This window comes from Grampus griseus (genome assembly GCF_964374135.1).
Source record: "Grampus griseus genome assembly, chromosome: 19".
NCBI lineage: Eukaryota > Metazoa > Chordata > Mammalia > Artiodactyla > Delphinidae > Grampus > Grampus griseus.
Genome location: NC_139013.1, coordinates 8,959,545 through 8,980,474, shown reverse-complemented (window position 1 = coordinate 8,980,474; position 20,930 = coordinate 8,959,545). Strand labels below are relative to the sequence as shown.

The following is a 20,930-nucleotide window of genomic DNA, read 5'->3' as shown; positions in this document are numbered from 1 at the left end:
ATCATGGGGGCTCTGAGGGGTCCCCAGGAGAGATGCGAGGGGTGGGGGGCCCTGGGAATAAAGGTGGAAAGTAAAGACAGAGCTCCGAGGAGGGGAATCTATAACATGGGAAACTAGATATATAACCAATCAGAATCTAGCATCTAGCTCTGTGGCCAATCAGCATAGAATTTACCTTCCCTATTAATAACGGGAGAAAAGTCATTGGCCTTTCCCAGTGAGAAAAGGCGAGCCTGCAACCATCTGCCCCCAGGATCTAGCTTTCTAATCAGCTAGAAAAAGTGGTGAGCATGCAGGCAATCACAGGGAAGGTCTGGGCTCAAGACCCCTTTCTGGGTCAGCTCTTGAAGCATCCTTACCGCCATAGACCACTCCAAACTGGCCCGAGCCCAGCACCTCATCCGGGAAGATCTGGTAGACAGTGGCAATGTCCTGCAGGGTGGGGACAGGGAGGGTCAGGGGTGCAAATGGAGATGGGGAGGTCAAGGAGACTAGGAGGGTGGGAGAGCTTGGAGGCTGTTTGGGAGCGGGAGGGGGAACACATCCTCGGGGCTGTGGGATGCGGGCAGGGTCTCACCACATTCTCTTGGATCTGGCTGTTAGACACAGAGATGCTCAGAGAAGCTTGTCCTGGGGAGAGGGGGAGGCGGAGGTGAGGGGACTCCAGGCTCAAGGTCACGTTCACCCATAACTCCACCCTCTGGAGCCAGTAGTCAGGCTACTGACTGACTTGTCCACTAAGAACCTCAGTCTCCTCCTCTGGAAGAATGGAAACCATAAAAAGACCTCTCTCCTAGGGCCAGTGAGAGGAGGAAATGAGACAGGAGCTCAAAAAGTGAGGCCATGAATGAGTTCACAGAGCATTTCACTCTGTGATCTCAGCACCAAGTGATGATCCCATTTTACAGAGGAGGAAACTGAGGCTCAGCGGGAAACTCCAAACTGACTCCAGCCTCTTCCCCTGCATTTGCCCCACTACTAATCCAACCAAGCTCAGACATTTCCAAAGTCTTGATCCTTCTGCCATTTGAACATCTGTCCCCTCCCTGAGGAACATCCGGCCCTCGCCCCTCAGCCTCCTCCCTGGTCTCCCTGCCCCGTTCCGCCCTCTCCTATTTGCCCTCCATAAGGAAGCCAGAGGGATCTTGCTGAAGCACAAACCTGACTCCATCCTTCCCCTGCTCAAAACCGTGCCATGGCCGCCCAGTGCCCTGAGGAGGAAGGCCGAGGCCCTTAAACAAGCAGAGTTTGTGTGTATTCCCAACATGCTGGCCTCCTTGCTGGGCCTCCGATACAGCAAGTTCTCTCCTACCTCTGGGCCTTTGCATTTGCAGTTTCCTCTGCCAGGAATGCTCTTTCCCTCATTGTGGACTTAGTTAAATCCTCCTCATCTCTCAGTCTCAGCTCAAATGTTACTCCTGGGGCCATGTCAGATTCCTTTAGCACATGTTCTACGTCCCACTTGTCTTTCATCCAGGATGACCTGATGAATGTCTGTTACTCACCCTCGACTATGAGCTCCATAAGGCGGGAACCTGGGACTCCCTGATCATCCTTTGCCTCTGCGTGAAAGGATTTCCCACTTCCTTTCCCTTCATTTCACCCCTCTTCAATTTCCAGGTCTTAGCTCAGATGTTGCCTCCTTCAGGAAGCCCTCCGGGACACCCAGGCTGGGTTAGTCACCCCCTCTGAGCTCCCACAGCCCTTTGGCTCCCCTATCCCAGCCCTGCCCACTCTGAGTCATCACTGTCTGGGAACAGGTCTGTCTTCCCTACTGGACCAGGAAGGCAGGTCCTGAGCTGTCTTGGTCATAGCGGTGGCCCCAGCATTACCCGGCACAGGTCAGGCACAAAGGAGCACGAATCAAAAAGTCTGAACTCACAGTTTGGCGGAGTTGGCACCCCTGGGAAAAGACTCAGAAAGGGAAAGTAACATGCCCAAGACTGTACGTTAGGTCTAGGGCTTAATGATTTAGACCCAGGCCTGCTGAGTCCAGAAGCCACATTCTCCACTCTGACATTCCCTGGCTCTTCCCTTCTCCAGGATCCCACCCAAGCCCTCCAAGACCCATCCTCCCAGGGACCCAGGGTGGGGGACTTACTGTGGGGCGCATGGCCTGGGGCACTGGGTGCATCCTGGAGGATGACAGGCATCAGGGCCTGGCGGATGGCTGTTTCCCAGCCCCGGGCAGTCTCGGCCCCCTGCCCGCTGGGCCCCCCTGGGGCCCCGCCAGGGGTTTCGCCCACAAAGTAGGTGGTGTTGGCAGTGACAATCTCGAAGCAGTGTGGGTTGGTGCCTGGTGGCACAAGGCTGAAGTTCTGGGCAGGCTCCACAGCGAGGATTTCAGACAGTGGAATTTCCTGGCAGGACACAGAGCCAGCACCCGTGAGGGCTCCAGGCTGACCCTGGGGCTCTCCACTTACTCAGATGAGGACACAGAACCCAGTGTCATTGCAGAAGGGGCTGGTTTGCATGGAGGGGTCAGGAAAGGCCTCCTGGTGGAAGTTACATTGAAGCAGAGATCGGAAAGGTAAGAAGAGGCCAGCTGGTGGAGGAGTGGGTGGAGCATGTGCAAAGGCCCTGAGGTAGAAAAGGCTTGTGTTCAAGGAACATGTCGTATCCCCATTACATGGATAGTGCCTGGCACACAGTAGGCATGCCATGTTTGATGAACTAATAAAGGATAAAAATAAAATTAATTAATTAATGAAATCAGGCTAGGCCCAGGCCTCATGGGCCTCATGGGCCACAGGGAGGAGCCTGAGCTTTGTCTCCAGGGCCTTGGGGAGCCACAGAAGGGTTCAGTGCAAGGTGGGGAGTAGTTCTCTCTGGCTGTGTGTGGAGGGTGGATGGGAGAGGATGGGACTGACATAGGAGACCAGGAAGGAGGCAGAGGGGACCCTGGGAGGAGAGAGGGTGCGGTGTCTATGGGGAGGAAAAAGAGTGTGCTTTGAAAAGTGTTGAAAGACAAAGGAAGGGAGGAAGAAAAGAAGGAAAGAGTGAGAAAGAGAGACAGACTTATGTAGCCAGTAAAACCAGGAGACAGAGACGTTGTGGTGGGGATGGTATTTTAGATAAAGTGGCTTGAGGAAGACGGGAAGGATAAGAAGGAAGCAGCCATGGGAAGGGTAAGGAAGATGCTCCAGGGCAGGTAAACAGCGAGGTGTCTGGGTTTTATTCCAAGGGCAGTGGGAGCCATTGGAAGCTTGTGATGGTTTTAATGGACTCCTCTGGCTGCTGCGTGGGAAAAGACTGAGGACAAGGGCAGAAGAAGGACCGTGGAGGAGACTGGCGGGAATGCAGCGCTGGCATGGGAGGCGGTGATGAATGAATACAAAGAAAGAATTCAAAAAATTAATTATAAGGTTATAATGATAACACACTTATAGTTACTGGGAGTTTAACGGAGCTTAACATACGCCTGGCCCTAAACTAATTGCTCCACGTAGATTATCTCTTTGAATTCTGGCATTAGCCCTGAGGCGAGGACTATTCTTTGAGGGCTTTTACAGGTGAGACACGTGGGGTGCAGAGAGGTGAGGTAACTTGCTTGGATCCCCCAGCTGGAAAGTGATGGAGCTGAGACCAAACACGGGGAAGGGCATCCAGGTGGGCGACACTTGCTGATGGGATGGAAGCGGGCAAGCCGGGGTGGGCAGAGAGTGTGATTCGCAGGTGTTTGCCTGAAGCAACTGGGAGAGGAGGGGAGAAGATAGTGGACAAAGAGGAGAGGTCTGGGGGATCTGGGAGCCAGAAGGCCCACCTTGTAGTATCTGTTGGTTGTGTTGTTCTGGAAGAGCGTGATGCACTTGCAATCCAGGCGCCAATAGTGCCGCTTCCTCTGTTGGGAGAGGTGCTTGAGAGACTGAGGTTGTCTGCCCCACATGCTGCTAGGGCTCTGACTCTAATCCCAGCCAACCCCCGCCCCTAATTCTAGCCCCGCCCCGCCCCTGACCTTGCCTTAGTCCCGCCCCTCCCCTAAATCCTGTCCCTCCCCCTTCATCCCTATAGCCACCCCTCTAATTCTACCTCAGTCTTCAGCATGACCCCGCCCACTCCATACCCCAACCGGCTCCGCCCCCTCAAACCCCCGCTCTCCCCAACTCTAGCCCCACCCACCTGACCGCGCCCCACCCACTCACCAGCGTGTCCTTGTTGCTGTAATGAACCACCCAACCCTCACGTAGCGTCGTGCTGGATTTCCGTGTTGTGTGTCGCACTGACTGCACCACCCTCATTAGGGGGATGTACCCCAGGGAGCTGAGGGTTGGGGAGAGGAAGGGGTGAGAGGTTACAAGCAGAAAATAGCAGTAGTGCCTGGGGCCGCGGCGGGTGGTGGTAGAGGCCTGTTCGGGGCCGGGGGTGGGGGGGTGGGGGGGTGCATCTCTGGGCAGCCAGGGGTTTTTTTGGCCACACTTTTTTCCTTTGTGGTTTCCAGATTTCCCATAATGAGGAAGGGGACTCTTGAGAGGCCCACATTAAGAGGCTGCGTTCCAAAGCCAGGCTGCCTGGCAAATTACCTAACCACTTCGTGCCTCAGTTTCTCCACCCAAAGGGGTTGCTGTGAGAAGTGAAGCCTTTCTTAGGAGTTTAGCATAGTACTTGGCACACAGTGGGCCTCCAATAAGTGCTAATTAGTACTGAGCCCATTGATTGTGGAGCCAGCTGTGTGACATTGGGCAAGGGACTCAACCCCTCTGTGCCTCATTTCTCTCATCTGTGCACGTGCTATTATGACAGTGAGGAAATGAAGGCTGAGAGAAATTAAGTGACTTGCCCAACTTCAGAACCAACATCCTCTTGATCCCTGCGCTAGACCTGGACTTGAGAGGCCTTGGCCACTTCTCTTTGCCTCTCTGAGACTCGGTTTCCTCATCTGTGAAACAGGCTGCCTCTCCCAACAGCCCTCCCCTCCCAAGTCCTTCAAGGTCCAACTCTGATAGCCTATGATTCTGTTACTAAACACTCCCAGGAAAGACCTGGGAGAAAGGGATTCTGAGGTTCCAGGTGGCTAGGGCCGGGTGGCACGAGTAAGAAACTCTCAGTGATCACTGTGACCTGAATACCCGTCCCCCCTCTGGCCTCACTTCCCCTCCTCTTCCCATCACTCTCCCTGCTTCAGCCATCCCAGGTTCCTTGATACTCCTGCAACATTGTTGATTCTACCTCAGGGCCTTTGCACTTGCTATTCCCTCTGCTTGGTAGCCTCTTCCCCCAGATATCTTCCACACCACTCCTTCCCTCCCCTCCCTCAGATCTCTTTAAAGCTACAACATTTCCTCACAGAGGGCTCCTTTAACGACCCTAAGCAAGATAGCATGTCCTCATTTTCTATCCCCTCTCATTTCCTTTTTAATTTTATTTTTGATAGCAGTTACCAGTATCTTATAATAACCTATAACGGAAAAGAATCTGAAAAAGAATACATATATTATTCTCTCTCTCTCTCTCTCTCTCTATATATATATATATATATACTGAATCACTTTGCTGTACACTTGAAACTAACACAACACTGTAAATCAACCATACTTCAATTAAAAATTTTTTTTTCTAAAACATATGAAAAAAAGTGAAAAGGTTCAAAGGATGAGATTAAAAATAGAGAAATGGAAATGCAAATATTTTCTTCTCATACCTCCAAATGGATCATCTCTCACCCTTCCCACTTTAGAGATTCAAGATTCAAATACTAGGGAGAACTCCTTTTCCATTTTCTGAGCACTTATAACCTGGCAAGCACTTTCCCTGCATGATCAAATAGAATTTGCACAATCTGTAAGGCACGTCCCCAGTCCCCAGGAGGAAACTGAGGCAGGCAGAGAAAGGACCAGCAGTTTAAGTGATGGAGCTGGGATCCATCTCTCAGCCTCCAGTGCCCTGTGCTTTTAGCCCTGCTGCTTTCCTGCCACCTCGATAAACAGTCATCCATGGAGGAAGCCAGGCCTTGTCCTAGGCACTTGGGAGGCGGATAAATATCCTTGCCCTCGAGCACTTGAACTCACATTCTAGTGAAGCTGAAGATTAATTCCATTTCTAATTTAAAATGTGTAATTAAGTAAAAGTTATTATTTTTCAGAGCTTCCATGCCAGAAGAAAGCCACTGCCTGTCAGTTCGTTGGGGATATTTTCCTTTCCCCATTTTACAGATGGGAAGACTGAGGCACCAAAAGGAGAAGGGACTTGTTTAAGGCCATACAAATCAATCCAAGGCCAAAATGGTTGAAAGAAAATGGATATTTTCCCTTCCTTTTTAAGATTTAGGGCTCTGGGATAAGAGTTAAACTAACACTTACTGTATACCAGGTACTGTTTTACATACTTGATTCACATTAATTCATTTCATTCTCGCAACAACCCTATACGGTAGGTACTACTTTATCCCCATTTTACTGATGAGAAAACTGAGGCCCAGAGAGGTTAATCTCTTGCCTAAGGCCATACAGCAGTCTGGTTCCAGAGTCCATATTCTCACTCTTTGTACTGTCACTTTGCCATATGGACTGTTTCTAGAAGGACCCACCAGAACCTAATCCCAGTGGCATCCTCTGGGCAGAGGGGCTGGGCAGCTGAGAGGCAGGGAAGTGGGAGGGGTTGACTATATATGTTTTGAGTGACTGTATTACCAGTTCCAATAAAAGAAAAACAATTTAAGTTAAAATAGGCTTCCATTAAAACTTGTTAAAAATGTAAATCAGGAAAAAAGGTTAGGTTAAAAAAATAAAGTTCGGATGCTTGAAAAAGTTCGCCTCAGGAACCTGAGAAATTTGTAAGAATGGGGTGATGTCAACCCATTGTAGGGACGGAGAACGGCCTTTGCTGGAGAGGGCCCTGGGTACCTCTGGGCCTTGCCTCCCTCGCCTTCCTCCTCCTCGCTGGCATGGAGAGCATTTTCTGAGTGGGAGCCCGGGACGAAACCCGAGTCATCTGACTCATCCATGAGGGAGCTCTTGTCAGCCTCGCTGAAATCAGTGGCCTCCTCCATCGGCACATCTGGGAGGACAGGGGCATCAGAGGGGCCTCCACACAGTCCTGCTGCCCTTTCCCACTCAGCCCCCAGCCTCTTACCTCCGTTGATGAGTGCCTCCCCCAAACAGTCATTAGGGACTCGGGTGGCGCAGCGTTTGTGACAGTTGAACTTGCAATCTGGTAGGAGGACAGGGAACATGGAGTGGGGTGGGAGGGGGAAGAGAGGTCACCTCTAAGGGTTGACCCTTGACCCCTAGCCCCCAGTCTCAAAAGAGTTCGCTATTGCTTTTTGGGGCAGGAAAGCTAAATGACCCTTCCCTGGTCATCCCTCCTTTAAGCCACAGTCCCCAGTTATAGAGAGGCTTGATTAAATAGAGGAGGGCCAGATGAAGTGTCCGTGGCTTGACAGCCCTAGCACTCTAAGGGTCTAAAGTTCTAACAGTGTAGATATCCGTCACCCTAGATTTCTACAATTATAGAGTGTAATCGCATGTAACATTCTATGATTCTAGACTTCAGGCTTTTGAGGGCGGGGTTTCTCAACCTTTGGCACTATGAACATTTTGGGCTGGAAAATTCCTTGTTGTGGCGGGTTGTTCTGAACATCATAGGATTTTTAGCAGCATCCCCGATCTCTACCCATCTGATGCCAGTAGCACCAGCCCCATATGACAAACAAAAATGTTTCCAGACATTGCCAAACATCCCCCCTTGGGCAAAACTGTCCTTGGTTGAGAACCATTGTTTGGTTGAGAAGTTTGAAGACTCCGAGGTTCTGGACTGCTATACATCAAAGATCCTGGAATTCTATGAAAACTTATTTTGCTAAGGTCCTTATGATTCTAGATTTCTAAGACTGCAGAGTCTGATGTCCAAGTTTCTAGAACTCTACACATCTATGCTTCTACAGTTCTACAGTTCTAGACTGCTAAGATTCTTTGATGTCTGAGGTTTTAAGGTTTTATGTGTCTAAACTCTAGAATTCGGTGACCCTACAGTTCTATGATTCTAGACTTCTAAGCCTGTAGAATCTGAGAGTTCCAAAGTTCTTGGGTTCTGTACACCCAGGAATCTAGAACTTAATGTTTCTATGGTTCTTCAGCTGTAGACATCTAAGATTCTAGAATTTGACTGTTCTGATGAATTCTAGAATTGGATGGCTCTAACCTTTTTATGGATCTAGACTTCTGGTATTTCCAAATTTGATCGTTCAAAGTTCTGGGATCTTAGATTTCTAGGACTCCAGAATTTGATGGTTTCAAGGCTATATGATTCTAGACTTCTAAGACTCAAATGTTTTGCTTCTAGGTTTCTATTCTTCTCAATTCCTATGGTTTTAAAGTTCTAACATTCTGAGAATCTATAATTTGATGGTTCTAATATTTATGAGTCTGAAGTTCTATGATTCTTTTTGCTGAATCCTATGATCTAGAATTCTTGGAACTTATGTTTCTAAGGTTCTCTGATTCAAGAATTCTCAAGTTCTAAGGTTTTAGAATTCCATGCTAAGTATCATATGCATCTAGATTTCTTAGGTGCTAGGATTCCAAGTTTCTAATGACTGAGGTTCTAGGATTCCAGAATTCCAAAGGTTCTAGAACTTCAGGATTCAGGGCACTCCCTTTCCAAGGCCCTGTGCTTCTAAGGATCAGAACAGAGATTTTTGTTTCCTGCCACAAGCCCAGCTGAGATCCTAAGCCTCAGTGTGTCTGTGTGATGGGGGGTGTTCTGACTCTGTCCCTCGCCACCCCCCAACGTGGGGGGCCCCCGCTGACCTTTGCACTGTAGGCCCTGGCGAAAGAGGCCCTTGAGCAGTTTCTTGCAAGCCTGGCAGACGGTGGGCCGCGTGTAGCTGTGGATGAGGAAGGTGTGTGGCACCTTGACCTTGGACAGCAGCATCTTGTCCAGCTCGATCGGGCGACCGGTGTAGGATGAGACAGAAGATGAGGAGGACGAGGATGTGGGGCGGCGAGGGATGAGCTCGGTGGTGCTACGGCTCTATCAGATGGCAAGGTGGAAAGGGACACCTCAGCGCATCGTCCCTGCGCCTGGACCTCATCAACCCCCAACCACCACCCCTCCCCACCCCTCCCCACTCCCCCAGCTGCTCACCAGCTCATCAGTCATGCTGAGGAGGGACTCAGAGGTGCCGAGGCGCACCGAATGGCCACTGGCCAGAGACGTGGACGATAGGCGTCGCTTGCGGGCCCCACTGCAGTTGTTGGGGATGCTGAAGGCGCAGCGTTTGTGGTAGTTCAGTCCGCAGCCTGTGTGGGGCGCCCGACGGTCAGAGACATAGCCTCCACCTGACCTGGGCACTGAAGCTCAGCTCCCCCCACCACGCGCCCCTCCCCCCCTTCGCCACCTTCTCCTTTTCTGAGGATCTGGAACACAGCACGTCCCTCAGGATGCCTCTTCCTAGTGTAATTAACGTCAGCGGAACACTACAAAACCCAATTCAGGCAGAACTGCTAATGGCTGAGAGCCTTCAGGAATAAAGGTTTGGGGAACTCCCTGACGGTCCAGTGGTTAGGACCCCGCGCTTTCGGTGAGGCCAAAAAAAAAAAAAAAAAACAGGAATAAAGTTTTGGGCCACCCCAACAGACAAAATACCATGAGCAGGTGAGGTGCTGGCTGAGGGCAAAGGGAATATGGACCAGGCAGTGGAGAAGGCAGAGAAGGAAGCCACAGCCACGTGCCCAGTTGCAGCCGTGAGGACAGTCATAGTATCTCTTCCTTACTTTGTTATGAATATGTGCATACACCAAATATTTTTGTTTTCTTCCCTCTTCTACCCCCTTATCATCTAACATAAGATATTAATAATAATTAACTTTATACCGTGATATTTGTTACGGGATATCAAAGGAGAAGACGGAATATCACACAAGGACATCGTCTTATGGGGAAAGAGAGCATTTTTCAGTTGTACTCGGGATGGTTGTATCATATCATGTGGAAGTGTGACTTTGTTCTTTCTTTTCTTTTCTATTTTTAATCCTTGACCACGAAAGAGTCAGGCTCAGCTTGTCATTTCCTTCTGGACTTCCTGAATGCTTCTCCATACATCTCTGGTGATTCCAAATGATTCCAGGATCTCTTTCTGGAGTAAAGAATGTTCCTCCAGCCTTTGGAAGCTTCCTTCGGACATTTTATGAAGATTGTCTTCTGGCAGCCGGCCTCTTATAGACTTTCCTGTGCAGTAATTCCTCATCATAGGCACTGTCTCAAATGCACAATGTCATGCTCCAGAGGCAAGCTTGGGGATTGCTGTTGCTGCTACGAGGAGAGTTTCAGGATGGCAAATTGCACACAGGAACCATATCCCAGTTTTGGCCTTTAATCACTCACATGCCTCACAGAATTTCAGAATCTCATCTATGGTTCCTGTTATGAGTATCAAGGTAGAATCAAACTCCCGTAGGAAGGCGTCAATGGCATAAAGTACAGGCATAAAGTATTGGAACCCTATGAACTTGGACCATCATCTGTGATGCTGGGCCGATGAAGTCCATTCGGAGAATGGCCATTAGAACTTGGTGATACCAGGGTTGCTCCATGACAACAGTTACATAAACCAAGACTTCAAGAGTTGGATATGGCATGTGGACGATGGCAATATCGATAGCAGCTTTGAATGCAGTAAATTGGTGTTTTGCAGGCCTGACACAGCTATTATCCCTAGAGTCCTTAAATAATGCCACAAGTATATTTAACTTTTTTTTTTTTCCGTGCCGTGCGGCATGTGGGGATCTTAGTTCCCTGACCAGGGATTGAACCCGCACCCCCTGCAGTGGAAGCACAAAGTCTTAACCACTGGACCACCAGGGAAGTCCTCCACAAGTATATTTAGGGCTGCATGATAACAATCCCAGTCGATACTGTGGGTCATCTGGAACACAAGGTATCAGGGACTCCGGATTTCTACAGGAGCATGATAGTCACAAAGCTGGAGATCCTTAGGCAATGGAACATCTGAGAATACGCCTCTAATAGTGGAGCACACTGAACAACAATGGAGATGCAGGTCGTCATCATATAATGGATGGTCTTCATCTGCTGTGTGTAGAGCAGAGCCAAGGTGGGTGTGCGGCCTTCCTCTGCAGGGGAGGCGTGATCTCAGCATTCCCCCTCAGAAGCATCAAAGACGGGAACAGTGAACCTGTGAATCCTGACACTTGGGCTTAACCTTGAGACATCTTGTCTCAAAGGAACACACTGTGTTCCTTTATTTTTTTTAAGTATGATTTAGGGAGACGTGTATGGGTGCCTGTTATAGACTGAATGTTTGTGTTCTCCCCAAATTCATATGTTGAAGCCCTAACCTTCAGTGTGACTGTATTTGGAGATGGGGCCTTTAAGGAGGTAATTAAGGTTAAATGAGGCCATAAGGATGGGGCCCTGATCAGTGGGATTGGGGTCCTTATAAACGGAAGAGACATGAAAAATCGCTCTCTCTCCACGTGCTATGTGAGCACAGGAGGAGATGGTGGCCATCTGCAAGCTAGGAAGAGAGCCCTCACCAGGAACCATATCTTGTCAGAACCCAGATCTTGTTTACACCACCCAGCCCGTGATCTTTCGTTAGGACAGCCCTAGCAGACGGAAGTGCCAAGTTGCCAACAGCTGGACTCTGATAGCTTTATGTGTCACATCCCCAGTTATTCAAACGATAATCTGCGTGTTGCTGCGAAGGTATCTGGAGATGTGATTCAAGTCCACAATCAGTTGACTTTAAGTGACGGAGATCATCCTAGTTAATCTGGGTGGGCCTGTTTCAGTCAGTTGAAAGGCTTAAAGAGCCGAGCTGAGATTTCCGAGCTGGAGAGCAGCTTCATCTCCTGCCTGTTCTCCCTGACGACCCGCCCTACGGATTTCAGAGTGGCCAGCGCCCACAATCCTGTAAGCCAATTCCTTCCAAAAATCCCTTAACATATGCCTCCCTACAGGCTCCGTTTCTCCTGTTGATCCCTGACTGATATAGGCTCCGCCCTCTTCCCCATCACCCCTGTTCTCCCCCAAAGCTCTGCCCCTTACCACTCCCTCGGAGCTCCACCTCCCAGTCCCCACCCCCAAATGGAGCCCCACCCAGACCCCGCCCTCCACCCAAGCTCCGCCTCCTGTGCCCACCTCCAGTTCCTTCCCCAAGCCCTGCCTCTGGGCGCTCACCTCTCCCTCCGAACCCCACCTCTTAGGCCCCACCTCCTGGCCCTGAGCTCCAGCCCGGCCCCGCCCTCACGCCCACAACCTACCTCCTGGCCCCGCCTCCAGCCCCTCCGCCTCTCACCTTCACACTTGAGGCCCTGGCGCACTAGGCCGAAGAGCATCTCTCCGCAGTGGTCGCAGAAGGCAGGCGCTCGGTAGGAGTGCACCGTGAGGGCGTGCGGGCGGATCTGGAAGTCCTCGAAGGTGGCCGAAGCTGCAGGCAGCAGGGAGGGGCGGATGGTTGAATCGGGACCAGCGGTGGCCATTTCACCCTCCGCATTCCCGGGTTTCACACAGCCCTGTCAACTGCAATGTTTGATCTTTCCTTCAATCATTTACTCGCATCCTACATTTCATTCGACCTGGGTTCAAATCCCAGCTCCACCATTGGCCAAAACACCTATGTGCCTATGCCAGGGACCAGGGAGGGGGAATGGGGAATTGTTTAATGGGCACAGATTTCCAGTTTTGCAAGATGAAAACAGTTCTGGAGGTTGGTTACACAACATTGTGAATGTAATTAACACTACTGAACACTAGACTTTGAATATGGTTAAGATGGTAATTTTATGTTGCATATATTTTATCACAATTAAAAAAATTTTAATTAAAAAACACAGATAGGGCTTCTCTGGTGGCACAGTGGTTAAGAATCCGCCTGCCAAAAAAAAAAAAAAAGACAAAAGACCTGGAAAAGGTAAGGGTCTGGACCATGCAGGTGTCTAGGGAAGAACATGCCCAGTAACATAATAGTATCGCCTTATAGTTCTTTTTTTCAAAATTTATTTTGATGAATGTTCCGCTTACACTTTTTTATTTCTATTTTTGAAAACTAATTAATTTATTATAATTTTTGGCTGAGTTGGGTCTTCATTGCTGCACGCAGGCTTTCTCTAGTTGCAGCGAGCGGGGGCTACTCTTCGTTGCAGTGCGTGGGCTTCTCATTGCAGTGACTTCTTTTTTTGTGGAGGACGGGCTTTAGGCCCGCGGGCTCAATAGTTGTGGCTCGAAGGCTCAGTTGCTCTGCAGCATGTGGGATCTTCCCGGACCAGGGCTCGAACCCGTGTCCCCTGCTTTGGCAGGCGGATTCTTAACCACTGCACCATCAGGGAAGTCCCTATGGTTCTTTTCTATGGGTTAAATGAATATATGGAAAGCTTTTTTTTTTTTTTGGCCACGCGACGCGGCTTATGGGATTTTAGTTCCCCGACCAGGGATCGAAACGGGGCCCTCAGCAGTGAGAGCACGGAGTCTTAACAACTGAACCGTCAGGGAATTCCCGAAAAGCTCTTAAAACAGTACCTGGCTCAGAGAAAATGCTCAATAAATGTTAGCTATTATTTTAAAGTTTCATTTTTGGACTAAATCTTGTTCCTCTCCCCACCCCCATCCCCCCCAATTTCTGTCTAATATTAAGCTATTTTTCTTAGTATTATGCAATGGAGAGGGGACTCTGTTCTATGTGCCAAGCACTGTTTACACACGCAGGATAAAGCTCTGAACAAGAGAGTTTCACCACTCTTAGAGATCTGACATTCTTCTGAGGAGAGGGAAAAGATACATCAAACAAACAAACAAACAAACAAACAAGGATATTTCTGACAATGAGGAAATGGCAGTTAAGCTGAGATCCAAATAACAAGAAGGTGCTAGCTATGAGAAGACAGGACAGGGTCGGGGGTGGGGGAGAAGGACAGCAAGTGCAAAGGCCCTGAGGTGGGAGGGAGCTTGATTTCTTCAAGGGACAGAGGGCAGACAAGATGGTTGGAACAAAGAAAATAAGAAGGCCAGTGTTAAGAGATGAATTTGGGGAATTGGCAGGGCCCAGGTCATGGACAGCCTTGAGGCCACGTTGAGGAGTTTGCATTTTGTTCCGAGGGTAATGCAGAGTAAGGGGAGGATTCTGAGCAGTGGAGTGTCATGAGCTGACTTAGGTGCTACTGCAATAGTCTGGGCAGGAGGTGATGGCGGCTTGGATCAGTGGAGGGAGGAAAGAAATAGATTCAGGATGAGTGAGACCAGTAGGTTTGAGGATGGACCAAGTGAAGGGGTGAGAGAAAAAGAGGAGCCAGGGGTGGCCCAAAGTTTGGGGCATGAGCACCTGGGTGAATGGTGATACCCTTCACCAAGCTGGAGAATACTGTGGGAAGAGCAGGTTTAGAAGGGCGAAATCAAGATTTCTGTCTTGGACAGGCTGTATCTGAGAGGCCTGGAGCTGCCGAGTAAAAGCGTCAGGGAGACAGCTGCACGAACAAGACTTGGGTTTGGGGAGAGACCAGGATGAAGATAAAAATCCAAGGGTGGCAAGCCTATATGAGGGACGTAAATCCAAACTTCTTCTTTTTTTAATGATTTATGCTCTTTATTTATTGGCTGCGTTGGGCCTTCGTTGCTGCGCGTGGGCTTCCTCTAGTTGAGGCGAGAGGGGGCTACTCTTTGTTGCGGTGCGCGGGCTTCTCATTGCGGTGGCTTCCTTGTTGTGGAGCACGGGGTCTAGGCTCCCAGGTTTCAGTAGTTGCGGCACGTGGGCTCAGCAGTTATGGCTCGCGGGCTCTAGAGCGCAGGCTCAGTAGTTGTGACGCACGGGCTTAGTTGCTCTGCAGCATGTGGGATCTTCCCGGACCAGGGATCGAACCGGTGTCCCCTGCATTGGCAGGAGGATTCTTAACTACTGCACCACCAGGGAAGTCCCGTTAATTCAAACTTCTAACTGTCATCCATCCATCCATCCAACAAATTTTACGGAGCATTGCAGTACTCCGGGTGGGGGTGGGGGGCAGGGGAGGACATACAGCCATGAGTAAGGTACCTCCTACCCCCCTACCCTACCCTCCTGAAGGAACCAAGGGCTAAAGAGTCCTCTAAGTGCTGAGAGCTTGCCCACCCATCAAATGAGAATGGCCAGTGGGTGGACTAGATTTTGGCTGAAAATACAGGTACCCGGGTTTCATCTCATGCTGCAGAGTCTGATTTAATTTAGCATTTCATTGGGAGGAGGCACAGGCAGCAAAACATTTTTAACTTTACATCAAAGTGTAACGTAGGTCTAGGAAAGGACATATCAGAAATGCACAGCTTAATGAATTGTCAAACTGTACACGCCCATGTCACCAGCATTCTGATGGATAAATGGAAGTTTAAACCATTGTGCCCCCCACCCAACTCCAGCTGCCAAAAAGGTACCCACTCTCTTGGCTTCTAACAAAATAGCGTAATTGTCTTTGTGCTTCGTAAATGGAATGATACAATATGTAGTCTGATGTCTAGCTTCTGTCCCTCAGCATTAGGTGTGAGATTCATCCGCGTTGCCGTGGATGGTTTATGTTCAGTGCGGTGCGAATTCCACAATGTGCAGGCACCACACCTACCCATTCCGTAACGGTGGTTTGTAAAAAGCTCCCGCGGTGATTCTAATTTGCAGCCAAGGCTTAGAACCGCTGGTCCCTAACTTTAAGAACTAAGTTTCTGGGCCCACCTCCCCTCCCCCTCCTCCCGATGCCCCGCCCCCGCTCGAGGCTCCGCCCCTAGGCCCGCCTCGGCCTCTCACCCGACAGTACCACCTCCACCAGGTCGCCCTCCTGGATGTCTCCGGCAGAGCGCACCAACTGCAGGAGGTTGGCCGACGTGGGGTCATGTTTGAAGAGCAGGATCTTGTCGTAAAGGCCATAGAAGCCACACTCGGGGAACTGAGGAGCGGGAGAAGGAGGTGGTGACGGAAAAGCTCAAAGCAGCGGTCTGGAACCCTCCCAGGGCAGGGCCGGCTGTTTCCCCCGGAAACTCAGAGACCCCGCAGCCCCTCGCTTCCTGCCCGCTCCCTCCCAAGCCCAGCTCGAGCTGAGCCGGGCAGGGTGCCAGGGCCCCAGGTGTGCTGGGAGCGAGCGCTGGCCAGAGTTTGAGAGAGTGGCTCTGGGAGCGTGGGCACCTAGAATCTTCTGGAGATGGACGGGGGTAGGGCTGAGTGAGCATCCCTTCCCTTATCTCCCCACCACCTCCCGCTCCCCCTCACCCCCAGCTTCCTTCCTGGAACTGTTGTTGTCCCTGTTACCTGGCTCCAGGCCCAGCACTGGGGCTGGGCGATCTGGAAGGAGGGGATTTAGGACTCCTAGTTTGTGGGGGAGGGGGGTGTGGAAAGGCTAGGGCTCAAGGGAGCTGGAAACTGGCACGGTGTCCCCCACCCAATGCCTCAAGGACCCAGGTGTCCCGGTCCCTAGCTTGGGGAGGCGGGGCAGGAAATGAAAGCTGGTAGAACAGAAAGTGAAACCGCCCAGGTGGAGCCACTGGAAGGAAGGAAAGGGGCCCTACCACACCTGGACGGGGTGGGGAGGGGGGCAGAAAATAAAACTGCGGTGAGGCCTGAGGCGGTAGGCTGAGGACTTGAGCATCGGATAAAGAACTTCACCCAGGGGACAATCATGCCCTCTCCCCAGCCTGTTTTCCCAAGGAGCAGGCTAAGTGTGCGAGCTGGGCCTGCTAGTTTTGGGGTTTGGGGTAGGGGGCAAAGGAAGCTCTATCTGTTCTTGTTGCTGGGAGAGGGTCCACAGGTGGCCAGGACTGCCAGGGTCCTGACTGCCTTGGAGGTCTTTCTCTAAGCTTCAGTTTCCTTGTCTGTAAAATGGGGGAGTTGGCCCAGTTCCTAATGTTTTGTCTGCAGCCCAAAGAATTCATTCCCAGGAATCTAAGAAGATCCTACAATTTGGGTATTTTGGGATTCCAGCATGCTCACATTATAGGATTATACATTCTAGATTCCAACAAATTATCATGATAAGTTTTAGGATTTTAATAACCTAGATTAGTAGTAGTCTAATATTTTAAAGTTCTAGGAATCTGCTAAACTAGGGTTCTAATATTTGAATATCTTAGCATGAAAGGATTTCAGCGACCCAGCATTCCAGAATTCTAACATTTTTACGCTCTAGGAGTCTAACAACGATGGAATCAAATATTCCAACATTTTAATGTTTTAGTATTTCAACAACCTCGGGTTCTAATGTTTGAACACTTTAATATCAGAGGAGTTCAGTTACCTAGCAGTTGCATATTCCAACAATTTAGAATTCTAACATTTTAACACTTTCACAGTCCAAAATTCCAACAGCAGAGTAGCCCACTATTCCAATTTTTTTTTTAATTCTAACTTTTAACATTCTAGAATCCAAGCATTGCGTCCCACCTGATTTCCCCTTGCCGTGCTCCCCCAGGCCCCAACCCCAGTGACCCTCGTGTCCAAAGCGAAGAGTGGGGTGGGACTGGGGAAGGTTCGTTTTCACAGACTAGCATTAGAGCCGGGGGGTGGGGGGACACTGATCAGGAGAGGGGACAGACACCTCAGAGCCTCTGGACTGTGAAGAGGCGCACCTGCCCCTCCACACACGCTCAAGCCTGGGGGAGGGCAGAGATTGGACTCTGAGACCTCACTTGCCCCTGGCAGCTACTGCAGGTACCCACACCCACACATGTCACTTGATCGCCACGGCCAGCCTGGCTTCAGTTTCTACTGTTTCCACCAAATGGGAGGCCGGGGATAGGCCTGGACAGGGAGGTCCCCCGACATCTGCTGCTCCCACCTGCCCCTTCCTCTCGGCTCCTACACCTCACCCGTCCCTCCCTTCCTCCATGCTGTCTGCAGCAAACAACAACATCCAGGGACATGCAATTTGGGGAGGCCTCTGGGGCACCCCACCCCTGACCAGGCCTCTCTCAAAGGAGTGGTGGGGTGAGGAGGCAACTGGGGGCCAATGCCCCACCCCCTCAGTCGCCCAAGGCTTATCCCCTTTCTCTCCCTCTTCCTTATATACTGGGCTGGAGATCGCCTCTGCCAGCACCTCCCCACTCTTCCAGACCTCTCCTCAAGCTAGGTGAGGGGAACCCTGTGCCCTCACCTTCTGGTCAACGATGGAGCAAGCCAGCTGCTTCACGTGGGCCAGCTCGGAGGCGGTGGGCAACAGCACGAACTCGCGGGTCAGCCCGATCTGGATGTGGAAGGACACCCCCGAGCCCGGCGCCGGGACATGGGACAGCAGCGGTGGCGGAGCCTGCAGTTCCAAGCTGCCAGAGGGCGGAGGAGACCCCGGCCCGGGAGAGCCCGGGAGGCCGGCGGGATGGGAGGGTGCGGCGGCCATAGGGCGAGGCCCGGGACCCGCCGCCCGGCGCCCACCCGGGATCAGGCTGCAGGAGCCTGAGCAGGGAGGCTCAGGTCCCTGGATCCGAGGTATCTTGTTAGCTGGTGGTAGGAGCGCGGGGATCCCGGGGATCCGAGAAGAGAATCCTGGCAGGTTGAGGGAACTCGAGGAGGTGGGACCCTGGGAAGTTAGAGAAAAGGAATCTCGTGGATCAGACGCCCGCCCGGAGATTAAGGGATCACAGACGATCAGAAAGGAGAAATCTAATGGTTTGGGCGGCCCAGCGATTGGGAGATTCCAAGAAATCAAAAAAGAAAATCTAGTAGGCCGGGGTCACAGGGATCAGAAGAGCCCAGGATCCAAAGGCTCGCTGGAGAAAGAAGGGATTGGAAAAGGAGCAGGTGGGGCCAAGAATCCAGTGGCTGTAAGAAGAGGATCCACATAAGAAGGGAGCTCGAGGGATTCACCAGATCTTGGGGTGGAGAGCAGGAGTCTCTGAGTCGGGGATCGAATGGATCCCAGGGATCCGACGGCGGGCCTGGGAATGGGCAGAGGGATTCCGAGGGCTGGGGTGCTAAGGCGGGAATCTCACGGGTCTCGGCAGTTGGAGAAAAATTCGGTCGGGGGCCGCGGAGAAGGGGGTGTTACCGGCGGCAGTGGGGTGGCGGGGGGTGGGAGGGAAGGGAGGGTCGTCCGGCGCCGGGCGCCGGTGGCTCTTTTTCCCACTCCAAAGTTTAATTCGGCGGCTGCGGCCCAGGAGGAAGTGTCCGGAGTGACAGTTCAGTCGGCCAATCGGTGCCGGCCTCGGTGACGTCAAGAGGGCGGAGCCTGACGAGGGCCTGCGGGCGGAAGAGGAGGGCGGGCTTAGCGCCTCCGAGTTGGGGCGGCACCTCCCGCTCCCGGGTCTGGGGACCCGGGGGTGGGAGATGCGGGGAAGGGAGGCGAGACTGATTCCTTCCCACCTCACACCCAAGTCTGGAAAACTGACTTTTCCCTGAGCTGGAGAGGGAGGGGCAAGCCACCCTCACCCCCACCACAGGTCGCGAGGCCGGGGCTGAGGAGGCGTCTGGCCCTTTAAGGAAGGGGGCCGTCTCGCCTGGCCTGCATCCGGCGCCCACCGCTGGGGAAAGGGTGGGAGGCGGTGTCAGGTCTGGCCCGCTCTCCGGGCCGGGCCTGCCTCTTCCCAGGGCGTCAGCACGCCCGCCCCCTCCCCCCACTCCCGAGCCCATTACACAGGTGGGAAGACCGAGAGACCTCCAGATGGGCAGAGGTCCTTGCCTCAGGTCTGTCTCCAGCGACCTTGGCCAAAGTGCCAGGAGCAAACTGCAGAGGCCAGGGCTGGGTTACCCGCGCGCGGAGAGAGTCAGGCACAGGGCAGGTGGAGAAGGGGTGTAGTTTCCTTCCATCAGCTCCCCACTCCACCCCAGTGTTTAGGAGGGTGAAGAGCCAAAGAAAAGCCTCGGGGTGCCTGGAAGGACCATAGCGACCAGGGAGGACCACACATCCACACCACTTCATAGATGGAGAGCACATAGTTCTCCTGGGGAAGTGTGCACATGTCTGTCTCTGTGTGACTTTAGGTTGGTGACCTACCCCCTCTGAGCCTGTTTCTCTTTTAGATGGGACAATAATAGGACTGACCCCAGAGGGTCTTTGTGGGGATTAATGAGATGGTTTAAGGGTGCCTACAACACAGCAGAAGCTCAGTAATGGTGACTGGCTATAATGCGCTGAGATAAAGGGGTGGGCACCTCAGGCACTCAGGTGTTTGTGGGTGGGTTTGTTCATTTAGTCTTTCAGCAAGTATGGACTGAGGCCCTAATATGTGCTAGGCCTGTCATAAAACACCTCTTCCAGGACCAATTCCAACTTGGTTTCTCCTCCCTAGCTAATAATGAGTGGCTACCATTTAGTTTACATACAGGAAGCTGAACCCTCAGAGAGGCAAAATGACTTGTCCAAGATTGCCAAGCGAGTAGCTACCACCCACTGGCTTCACTGAGGGGCCAAGGCCTGGCTGAGCCCCAGAGGCATCCCAATAGAGATGGGCCACCGCCGCCTAGACTCCCAACCAGCAGGGCTGGGTAGCGGGGATGAGGAACTCACGATGAGCCCACATTCCTGGTAAAGGGCTGTTGGGGGTAGCTGAGGTCGGCACAGTAGCAAATCTGTCACCACATCCGGGGGCTGGCTGGGGCTGGGGAAGGAAGTCTGAGGCTGGAGCGAAACCCTAAACCACCACCTGGGGAAGCGGCACAGAGCCCAGAGGGATGAGGGGGCAGTGAGGCCACATGGTACCCATAGCTGGGCTCCTGTCAGCCTCACCTGATGGCCATCTGCCCACCTGTGCCCTTTGTCCAGACCAGCAGACGACCACCATGGTGAAATCCTAACGTGAGTGTGCACTTCTCAGGCCTTCCTCCTTCCTCAAGTGTTCATGGGGCCCTGACAGGAGCCAGGCCCTGTTCTGGGCACTGGGGTGCAGCCTTTGATAAGCCAGGAGGTGGGCATTACTGAAAGGCTCACTTTACAGGGGAGGCTGAGGCCCAAGGAGGTGCCAGGACTTGCCCAAGGACCTCTGGCTGGTAGGCAAAGAGGCCTCATAGCAAGCAGAGGGAGTCACAAGGGACTGGA

At 51.8% G+C, this 20,930-nt stretch overlaps 1 protein-coding gene across 2 annotated transcripts in view; it reads right to left on the bottom strand.

Annotated features, from left to right (window-relative positions):
* The window catches only part of PRKD2 (protein kinase D2), a 30,470-nt gene extending 11,453 nt beyond the window's left edge, over positions 1–19,017 (bottom strand). Inside the window, exons 1-12 of one of the 2 annotated variants that reach the window (XM_082676893.1) lie at positions 18,057–19,017; positions 15,722–15,860; positions 12,257–12,388; positions 9,082–9,236; positions 8,745–8,967; positions 7,069–7,146; positions 6,840–6,993; positions 4,143–4,260; positions 3,764–3,841; positions 2,102–2,360; positions 578–630; positions 360–432 (exon numbers count right to left, since the gene is read on the bottom strand). In XM_082676893.1, the coding sequence (XP_082533019.1) occupies positions 360–432; positions 578–630; positions 2,102–2,360; positions 3,764–3,841; positions 4,143–4,260; positions 6,840–6,993; positions 7,069–7,146; positions 8,745–8,967; positions 9,082–9,236; positions 12,257–12,388; positions 15,722–15,860; positions 18,057–18,296 (1,702 nt within the window). In that variant the 5' untranslated portion in view covers positions 18,297–19,017. Of the gene's footprint in view, positions 1–359; positions 433–577; positions 631–2,101; positions 2,361–3,763; positions 3,842–4,142; positions 4,261–6,839; positions 6,994–7,068; positions 7,147–8,744; positions 8,968–9,081; positions 9,237–12,256; positions 12,389–14,275; positions 14,284–15,721; positions 15,861–18,056 lie in introns of those variants that run through there. The other variant, XM_082676894.1, reaches the window with a different exon arrangement.
* Positions 19,018–20,930: the final 1,913 nt, after the last annotated feature.